This window comes from Phacochoerus africanus, chromosome 7, assembly GCF_016906955.1.
Source record: "Phacochoerus africanus isolate WHEZ1 chromosome 7, ROS_Pafr_v1, whole genome shotgun sequence".
Classification (NCBI taxonomy): Eukaryota; Metazoa; Chordata; class Mammalia; order Artiodactyla; family Suidae; genus Phacochoerus; species Phacochoerus africanus.
Window position 1 is genome coordinate 24929851 of NC_062550.1, and position 10179 is coordinate 24940029.

At 50.7% G+C, this 10179-nt stretch overlaps 1 protein-coding gene across 1 annotated transcript; it reads right to left on the reverse strand.

Moving 5' to 3' along the window:
* Nucleotides 1-690: 690 nt before the first annotated feature.
* On the reverse strand, nucleotides 691-7170 carry MMP19 (matrix metallopeptidase 19). Its single transcript, XM_047786860.1, has 9 exons — nucleotides 6912-7170; nucleotides 6502-6587; nucleotides 4888-5018; nucleotides 4428-4643; nucleotides 3730-3975; nucleotides 3160-3285; nucleotides 2306-2470; nucleotides 1828-1955; nucleotides 691-1639 (listed from the first exon to the last, which is right to left on the reverse strand). The coding sequence occupies exons 1-9, from the start codon at nucleotides 6999-7001 to the stop codon at nucleotides 1205-1207; spliced, it is 1623 nt and encodes a 540-aa protein (XP_047642816.1). The 5' UTR covers nucleotides 7002-7170; the 3' UTR covers nucleotides 691-1204.
* Nucleotides 7171-10179: the final 3009 nt, after the last annotated feature.

The following is a 10179-nucleotide window of genomic DNA, read 5'->3' on the forward strand; positions in this document are numbered from 1 at the left end:
TCAGAGCTGCAGCTGCTGGCCTATACCACAGCTCACGGCCACGGTGGGTCCTTAACCCACTGAGCGAGGCCAGGGATGGACCCCACATCCTCATGGATACTAGTCGGGTTTGTAACCCGCTGAGCCACAACAGGAACTCCCCCTTTTCTTCCTTCTTAATGTGGGGAAGACCCCAGGGCAGTGCCTGGCTCAGCACCCACCTGCCCCTAAAGCTGGCTTCTTGCTCCAGAGAGAGAGCATTGGCCCATGTGCCAGTCTTGCCCTTTTGCCCAAAGGAGCCTGGTCTTCAGGGCTGTGTGGGAAACAAGTGCCTTCTCTGACTCTCATTGTAGGTGATGATAATCTCCTTAACCAGATTGTTGTCCTAGCCACTAACCCATTTTAATTCTCCGCCTCCCCCCACCCCCATTCTCCTGCCCAAAGTCTGTCCTCTGGTTCTGCTGGGCAGCAAGGTTATTTTGGGAGGGAGGAGGAATGTGGGACCATGTGAATAAAATAGCATTGAACACCGAACCAGGGGGTTTGGCCTCTACTGTTGCTGCTCCTTTCTTTTCTTTGCACTGCAAAACAAAGAGCTGGCCCTACTGACAAGTCCCCTGTCCCTTAAAGATCTGACGAGTGTACCCTTACCAGACTACAGTAGGAGCTGCACACACACAGCCAGAAGAAGAGCTGTTCAGTACTCTCTAATGAACATGAACTTAACCTTTATTAAGCACAAATGTGCCAAACACTTCACATACAGCATTTCATTTAATGCAATAACCCTGCAGGATTGGTATTAACCTTATTTTGCTTTTGGGAAATCCGAGGCTCAACGACGTTAATTAACTTGCCCAGGGTGCTAAGCAAGTAAATGTGATTCTCAAGGATTCCAAAGCCCTTGCCCATTTTACTGGCCATGCTGTTTTCTTGCTCTTTATCTAGGACGAACAGGACCCAGGCATTCCCAGCTGTTGCCTCCTGTCAGCCAAAGGCCTGATGGATGCCTTTCCTCTACCAGTGTCCTCCAGAGAGTAGATAACACAGTTGGAAATGTTATCCAGTGTGGGGAAGAAATGGAAGGAATTGGGGGCTGTCCCAGAGTTAGAGTCACTGCCCAGGAGGGAAAGAGGACAGGGGAGAGGGAACTGAAGCTGGGACATTTAGAGGCCTGAGATCTCTGGTTCAGTGCTCCTCCTGCAGGAGACATTTGACTGAGGTCTTAGGCCTCTGTGAGGGTGACATTACCAGGGAATGAGTGGGTGGTGGAGACTGTGGCTGAGGGGATAATGTCCAAGATTGCATCTCTGGGTGAGCTGTCAGTGTTCAACAGGATATCCGTGGCCAAGGATGTGGTATCCAAGGTTGTTTCTGTGGCTGAGGAAGAAGTATCCCCATCCAACGGCGTGGGATCTGAGTTCTGGGGGTGACAGTGCATCCAGTTGTGGGCGATATCTCTGGGATAACCTTTCTCTACTCGAAGCTGCCGATTGAGACGCCAGTACTGTTTCCCTTTGAAGAAGTAGACACGGCCATCCCGCCAACTCATAGCAGCTGAGGGCTGGTCTGGCACTCCGGTAAACAACCTCTTGATTGGTTTGGGGTAGCTGCTAAAGTCCATTTGGGCCAGCTCGTCCCATTGCCAGTATCCAGAGCCCTAGGTATGGGATGGGCAGGGAAAAGAGGATGGTGAGGAGAGAGAGCTTAGGGAACCTCCCCCCCAAGAGGTTTACCCTCAACCCACTGCAGCTGTAGAAGAACTCCCTTCAAGAGCAAGTCTTTGCTTCTCGGTGTGAAGTAGACCATCCTCCTGAGAAGGGATTTGCCTTGCCTTGAACTTTATACCTTAAAGAGGAACACCTTTTGGTTGAGAGGCCAGTAAAGAGCTGCATCCAGGTTGGGTTCTACCCTATTCAGCCTCTTGGGGAAGCCCGGAGACATCTTGAAATTAACGTAGCGCCACACCTTGTCTCCTGAGAGTGTGTGAGGAAAGAACAAGTCACCTCTGTCCTCCAGTGATAGCTTTTTTTTTCTTTTTTCATTTTTGGCCACCCCGTGGCAAATGGAGCTTCTCGACCAGAGATCAGATCTGAGCTGTGGTCTCCGGATCTTTACCCCACCGTGCTGGCTGGGGGTCAAACCCGCGTCCCAGTGCTCTCAAGACACTATCGATCCCATTGTGCCACAGCGGGAGCTCCTCAAGTGATAGCTTTTAGTTCCCTCCTTTCCACCCTCTCAGAAACTTCTCATTCTTCCCTCCCTTTTATGGCTTCTCTGATGGAAGGCTCTCCTTAGGTAACACACTGTAAACTAGTTCTGTTACCCTTAAAGAAGTGAATCCATTGTGTCCGAGGAGAGTAGACAGCAGCATCCAGGTTTCCTGGGAGCCCCTCCCAAAGGGCAGACACTTGGAACAAGGGACCCAGCCCTGAATCTGTCACGGTCCACACGTAGTTTCCCTTGAAGGCGTAGGTCTTCCCGCGGGGCCCTGAGAGCACAGGCATGTTGACAAGTCAAAAAGACAGGGATCAAATGAAGATTCGTGGGTATCTCAGGCAGGCTGAACTTTTGCCCTCCTCCAATAGATAGAGTCCTCAAAAATTCATTCAACTTTAATTCAAGGAGAAGACTGAGGGCAGAGAAGGAGGACCCAGACTTCAGCCTCTCCTTTGCAGTTCATGGCAATTTAGCTTCTCTGGTCCACTCAATGAAACAAAAGCCCTGCAGGAGTTCTCTTGTGGTGCAGAGGGTTAAGGTTAAGGTTGTTAGTTTGGGCCAGCTGCTTGGGTCACTGCTGTGGCTTGAGGTTTGATCCCTGGCCTGGGAACTTCCATACAGGAATCTCATCTTCTATGCTAAATGGCTTTCAAGTTGTACTTCCATGCAGGTGTAATACCCTCTCTAATTGACATTACCGTTAAGATAGTTTTCTCCATCTTGCTATATTTCCAGATGTGTTTTAGTGGCCCTCATAGGGTGGCCACCGACATAAATACCTGCCTGACCCACCTTTAATTTGTCTTTGAACCCTCCCTCTCCATGCCCTGTGCCTCCTTCTGTGGCCACTAACCCCTGCCTGGTGTCTAAGCGCCACTGCTCATGCTGAGGTCCATGTCATCCCCATTTGTCCAGGCCGCCCCCACTGCCTGCCTATAACCTGGAGGGGCAGGGTCTTACCCAGCATAATGGCATCCAATTCACCGCTGCAGGGGTCTGGCATGGGAGGGGGTTGTGTGGGCACCGGGGGTACAGTAGGGAGCTCTGTCTCTTCTTCCTCATCCTCCATTTCTGGGATCTTCTTGCCTGCAAGGTCACATAAAGCTGCTCATGGAGAGAACTCAGAGCAATGGTCTCTCCACTCCTCCACTGTCTAGTTCAGAGGCCCCACACAGAGAGGAAAAGGCCGTCCTTGAGAGCTTCCCTTGATGGGAGGCAAGATCATATTGATACCAGCAGGAGGCACATGTTAGTTTTGAGAAGCACTGGAAAGGGAGAAGGGGGTTGCTGGAATGTTCATTCTTCATCCCCAAGAATGGGTGTGAGGGGAAGAGAGATCAGAAAAGAAGATTAGTCCTGGAAGTGTCAGAAAAACAGCTTCTGAAAATGAAGAAGTCTGCATAACTGGGCAAAAGGAAGAGAAAGAGGCCAGGCCATTCATTTCCCTCCATGGAGATTAGACCTGTCTTTTCAAGCCCGAAGAGGTGCTGGTCAGACTGACCCTCATGATCACTAGGAGAGAGGACTGACCATAGAGAGCCTGGATCCCGGCCACATCATCTGGATGCAGCTTGAAGTGGGGTCGGTAGCCGGCGTAGACAGGGGCCATGAGGGCCTGGGTGTATCGGGAGTGCCCAAGACCCAGGGCGTGGCCCAGTTCGTGGGCTGCAATGATGCGCAGGTTCACCCCTCGGTAGGACCTCTCAGTCCAGAGCTCATCTTCATCAAAGTGCACACTGCCCAGCTCTGGGATGTCAGCATGGGCCAGGACCCTCCCTGGACAAAGGCAAAGGGAGAGAGGAAGGCGGTCAGAGTCTCCTAGGCTGCAGCATCCCCTGCCAGTTATAAACTCTAGTTACTCCATTCCCTTAAAATTCCCCCATGAATAGTCAGTCTTGGATGCCTCTCTCTCCTTTCAGAGTCCCCTGTCATCACCCAGTTCTCTGAGGGATGCCCATTGCTCTCTCCCTTTACATCGCAGCCACTCTATCCTCTCTGAGGTATGTCTTGAGCAGAGGAGCTTAAACCAAGGAAGAAGGTCTAAGCTTCAAAGAAGAGGCTTGATAAGGTCCCAGGGGGGTGATATCCTGCTCCCCCCAAAATGTTAGAAGATAGTTCGAGTGTAGGGTGCCGTTGAGCATGGGTGGTAGCCTGAACATTAAGGATCCAGAGTCACTGACTTGAGGGGACAGAGGTCCGTGAGGAGGGAGCCAAGAGTTGGTACCTACCAGGCCCATCAAAGTTATTGGAGCAGTATGGGCTTTGGCGGCCATGGAAGGAGAGGCGGATGTCAGCCCAGCCAGCCTTCACCTCCCGGAAAGTCAAGGGAGCCACATTGCTCCAGTACTGGAAGGCTTGAAGCAGGGCTGCCCGGGCTACATAGGGTGGGAGGGTGGAGGGCAGGTTCAAGATGCGGAAGGTCAGGTGCTTCTTTCTCCAGCGGCCTGGTTATTGGACCAGAAAATAGATTAAAAACACAAATACTTCTGCCAGCCCTGGAGAGCGCCTCTGATCTGGGCACTCACTCAGCAAAGCTGTTTAACAACCTCTCCAGGCAAATGATGGTCTGTTAATTACCATATGACCATCCATTCCACAGTGAGCTGGTCCAGGCTGTCCCAATACCATCTGTGCTCCAGAGTCATGCCATCCCTTCCTTTCCCTCCCTTTCCCAGACTCAGTCCTCACCCAGCAGCAAGTATTTAAGGGTCTTCTGGTTGAAGGGATCCTCGAGGCCACAACGGGGCTGCCTCATACGGACCCTTGTGGCATCATCCAGTTGACCTGACACTGGCAGCTCAGATGCTTCCTGAAAAGCTCTGAAAAGAAGGAGAGGGTTGGGGCCAGCAGAGCAGGGGACCCTAGAATGACTGGGAACTAGGGATAGCTCTTTGGACCCCAGCTACCCAAGGTGGTGGCTGAGAATGACACAAAAGCTCTGAAGGTAAAGGGATCACTGCAGGATCCACTTCTCATAATTGAGCCTTTCTCTTCCGTGCTGCAGAAAAGGCAATACTCCAACTGCACCTCCCCGTGTCCAGTCTCTTATTTGGGTAAGATTCCCTGAAGGTGTAGCCTTTTTCCCCTCCTGCAATTTCTTTTTTTTTTTTTTGTCTTTTTGCCATTTCTTGGGCCACTCCTGCAGCATATGGAGGTTCCCAGGCTAGGGGTCTAATTGGAACTGTAGCTGCCAGCCTATGCCAGAGCCACAGCAACGCAGGATCTGAGCCATGTCTGCAACCTACACCACAGCTCATGGCAATGCCGGATTGTCAACCCACAGAGCAAGGGCAGGGATCGAACCTGCAACCTCATGGTTCCTAGTCGGATTCGTTAACCACTGCGCCATGACGGGAACTCCTCTCCTGCAATTTCTAACCTTCTCCCACTCTGGGGAAGTATCCCACACCCTGCTCTGGAGACTCTCCCACCACTGCTCCCACCTGAGGGCCTGTCCACCCACAGCCTTCTCCCCTCCTGGCTGGACCCACCCCTCCCAGTTCAGTCTGCTCTGTGGCAATTCATCCATCAGGCACTGCAAGTACTGTGGCTTTTTGATGGACTGGGAACATGTCTGAGAGCAGAAAGAATAATGGAGTAATGACTCATTCGATCCAAAAAAAAGAGAACTTCAAAATAGAAATAAATAAATGCTGGAGTTCCCGTCGTGGCGCAGTGGTTAACGAATCCGACTAGGAACCATGAGGTTGCAGGTTCGGTCCCTGCCCTTGCTCTGTGGGTTAAGGATCCGGTGTTGCCATGAGCTGTGGTGTAGGTAGAAGACTCAGCTCAGATCCCAAGTTGCTGTGGCTCTGGCATAGGCCGGCGGCCACAGTTCTGATTAGACCCCTAGCCTGGGAACCTCCATATTCCATGGGAGCAGCCCTAGAAAAGGCAAAAAAAAAAAAAAGAAAAGAAAGAAAAAAGAAAAAAAGAAATGCTAAATTAAATGTCTACAAAAGGCAATATCATGTCAACTCAACTTTAAGTCAACTCAACTCACAGTTTACATATAAATTATACTTCATGTGGGATTTGACTACATATTAGTATTTTGGATACAATCTGGGATGTACAAAGGAGAACTTGGGGCCTAGGAAGATTCAGTGACTGTGCCCCACATCTTGGAGTCCCCATCTCACCCAGGTCCCGCCACCCTAACAGTAATAGCCACCCATTCCCTAGATCCCTGACATGGTCCTGGGTCAGGCAGAGGTGGGGCCTGGGGAGTAGAAGGGATGAGAAGAGAGAACAAAGACCTTGAAACCTTGACCCTGAGTCATGAGCCTTATGACCTCTCACCTCAGAGCCTCCATGATATCTTCTGGCCTGAAGTCATCAGATCCTTCTAGAGGTTTCTGCAGATACCCGTATTGCAACAAATACTCCTATGACGAGGGTAGGGGTCAGCAGGATAGAAAGGGGGTTAGTCTCTGGGTATAGGGGTCAGCAGGATAGAAAGGGGGTTAGTCTCTGGGTATAGCTTCTAAGCGACCTAACAGCCCATAAAGATAGGAGGGGACAGAAAGGAAAAGCACCTTAGGGCAGGAACAAGGGGAAGGAGTGGGAGATGGGTAGGGTGGAGAGCATGGAATAGAGGAAGGAAGGGAAGGGCAGGCAGTTGTAGGTCAGAAGGGAGGCTTCGATGGGACTATGGAGCAGTTCCTTCATTCCCTCCCCCAGCCTGGGTCTGACTTTCCCAGGGGACTCACCACTGCTGCCTCCTTCTCTCCAGGCCCCGGGGCCTGGCCTGAGACTGTCATGGGGAGTAGGAAGCCCAGCCACAGCTGCTGCCAGTTCATGGTCCCACCGGGCAAGAGTTCCAGAGGCCGTCTGTGCCTCTGCCCTGAGATTTCGGGGAGCCTGGGGGAGCAGGGCTAGGTGGGGGGGTTCTTACCCCCAGTTCTTTTCACTCTCCAGTCTCTGGTCCTCTTTATAAAACTTCAGAGGAATTGGGGGGGCGTGGCAGTAGGAGGTGACTCAGCCCAGAGAAGTGTTGCAATTCACCATTAACCCCTGCCCTGCCGGAGAGCAGAGGTCAAGAAGAGCCACCAACCCACTCCCCCAGGGTCCTCTGTTGGAGATGGAAAGACTTTTTCTATTGTCCTGGGGGTGGGCAGCCTGGTAGGAATAGAAGCAGAATCTCTGCAGAAGACTAGGGATAGGGACCATGGCCATCCCCTGAAGCCGGACATTCCTGTGCTTCAGGTACCCTGGGGCAGCAAATCCCGCATCTGCAACCTTTGTGTCTCTCTGCTCAAGGATAGGAAAACAAACAAACAACAACAACAACAAAAACCCCCAAAACTAAGAGGTAGGAAGCAAGCTGCTTAGGTAGTTGGGTGTCAGGCAAAAGTAAGAAGGATGAGATCTCAATTTCTTTGCATCCAAGACTAAGTTGGGAATTGAAAGGCTCTTGAAGCCTACTTGTGTCTGCTTTAATAAAAAGTCATTATTTCAAGCATTTATTAAATGTGGAATGTGTGAGTGGGGGTGGGGGTTAACAAGGGCATGAAGAAGTAAAGGGCCAGAGCCTGCCCAAAGGGAGCTTACAGACTGGGTGAAGCCAACCCAAGTAGCTGAAATGAGGATGCCAGGCAGGAGGTGCCCCTCCCTGAGGGTCACAGGGCAGTGGGAAGATTCGCAGAGTAGGCAGGCTTTGGTCTGGGCTGCAAGTTGGATGGAGTAATTGAGTCCCGAGGAACAGGGATAGCTAAGCTGAGAAAAGCCAGCTGTGCTCAGAGAGAGGTTCTGAGGCTCCACTTCGTTCACCTCTGAGCCTACCCCAGCCTAGCTCAATGCTATAGGTGGTGCTTTGTCAAATGAATGATCAGGTGGGAGAGTGCCTGGGAGGATCATGGATGCTATTTTAAAAAGAAGAGAAATTTTTACATTAACCCCCACCCCCAACCCTACTCTGAGTTCACAGTGGGTTAAGAACCTGACTGTAGCGGCTCAGGTCGCTGCGGAAATACGGATTCAGTCCCCAACCTGGTACAGTAGGTTAAAGGGGACAGCACTGAGGCAGCTGTGGTGCAGATCGCAGCCGTGGCTCAGAGTCAGTCCCTGGCCCAGGAACTTCCATGTGCCTTGGGAGCAGCCATAAAAAAAAAATTAAAAAAAAAATCCAAAAAACCCTGTTTGTGTTAGGCAATTTTTTTTCTATTTTTTTCCTTTATTTTTTACCTATTTATTTATTTGCGTTTTTATCTATTTCTTTTATTTGTTGTTGTTGTTGTTGTAGTCTGCTGTGTTAGGCAATTTATATATCATTTCATTCTCACTATACTCCGATGAGGGAGGAATTATTCTGGCCATTTTTTCATGAGAGGAAAGGAGTCCAGAGAGGGAAACTTGCCTAAGGATTTGGAGTCCCTCTGCTGACTCTGTAACCCGTGCTCTTTCCATGCACCACACTGACTTTTAGAGCTTTGTTCTCTGAGTGGTCAGGAGCCACAGACATCACCATCATCATTTGTGCATCACACAATATTTACATACCATCCAAATGCACAAGGAAGGAGGGATAGGAAGGTCGGGGAAAGGTTACTGAACTCATGCTCTTAGTAGGACCTCAGTTCTGAGCCCTCCCCACACCGAAGACTGAAAGGCTGGCAGGCCACAGGGGAACCCTTCACACCCCAGGGTTCAGGGTCAAGGTGGGGGATCCTCCTTACTCATATCACTGCCCTCAGTGATGCTGGTCCTCGACCCACTCAGCTCTCAACTGGGTAACAATCAAGTGACTAAGTCCCCAAATGGCCAGTGACAGACAAGGAAGGACAGAGCCTCTGTCTGCTGAGTGACTGATGAGTAGCTGATGCCCCCAGGAAATGAAGCAACCCGCTCCATTCAGCCCCCTGCAGGGCTTTTCTCAGACCTGCCTTTCTCTTCCTCTTTCCACCCCTGCACCCCTCAATCCCTCTTCTTCTGTGAACAGGACATGGACCAATTGAAAATTATATGTTTTTTTCCTGATTAATGTCTTCTGTCTCTTTTTTTCCCCCTGAATTAAAGGTATCCATGTGCTTGTTGTAGTAAATTTGGAAAATACCAAAATAAGCAAAGAAGAAAATGAAAACCACCAGTAAATTCTACCCGGAGAGAATGACTAGTAACACTGTGATACATTTCCTTGAAACTGTCTGTGGCTCTGAGTTGAGCTCCAGCTCTGCCAGCCCAGCCTCAGCCCCTGAAGACTGCGGGTGGGATGGAAGAGAAAATGGTGGGAAGTGGCCTGAGAGGATGGTGGGGAGGGACAGGAGCGGAGGTGGATGTGGGGAGAGAGAAAGGAGTAGAGTAAGACCAATGATGGCAAGTTATTCCCTCCCCTTAGGCACCTCACGTAGCAAAAAATAAAGGGAGGAGGGAGAGGAAGGAAAGCTAAGGAGTGTGTGTTGGTGTGTTCGTGACAGAGATGATGGTTATTATAAAAGGTAAATGGTGTCGGAGTTCCTGTTGTGGCTCAGCAGTAACGAACCTAACTAGTATCCATGAGGTTGCAGCTTCAATCTCTGGCCTCGCTCAGTGGGTTAAGGATCCAGTTGCCTTGAGCTGTGGTGTAGGTTGCAGGTGCAGCTCGGATCTGGCGTTGCTGTGGCTCTGGCGTAGGCTGGCAGCTGTAGCTCCGATTGGACCCCTAGCCTGGGAACCCCCATATGCCGTGGGTGTATCCCTAAAAAGGCAAAAAGAAAGGTAAAGGGTGGGCACTTCTGGCCTTGGAAGTCCCGGAGGGATGGAACCACCTTTTATTTATTTATTTTTTTTGGCCACACTCTCGGTGGCACATGGAAGTTCCCAGGCCAGGGATCGAATCTGAGCCGCAGCTGTGGCCACACCAAATCCTTAACCCACAACACTGGGCTGAGGATCCAACCTGCATCTCTGCAGGGACCAGAGCTGCTACAGTTGGATTCTTAACCCACTGCGTCATAGCCCACAGTGGGAACTCCGGAGCCACTTTTAGATCCTAAGGAGCCA

What these genes read in the sequence shown, in the direction of transcription:
- MMP19 (XM_047786860.1), bottom strand. Translation starts at nt 7,001, where the DNA reads ATGAACTGGCAGCAGCTGTGGCTGGGCTTCCTACTCCCCATGACAGTC. An exon ending in GATATCATGGAGGCTCTGAG is followed by an intron (nt 5,019 to 6,501) that starts GTGAGAGGTCAT and finishes CCTTCTTTTCAG; the next exon opens with AGCTTTTCAGGAAGCATCTG. An exon ending in CGGGATCCAGGCTCTCTATG is followed by an intron (nt 3,286 to 3,729) that starts GTCAGTCCTCTC and finishes GTGACCTTGCAG; the next exon opens with GCAAGAAGATCCCAGAAATG.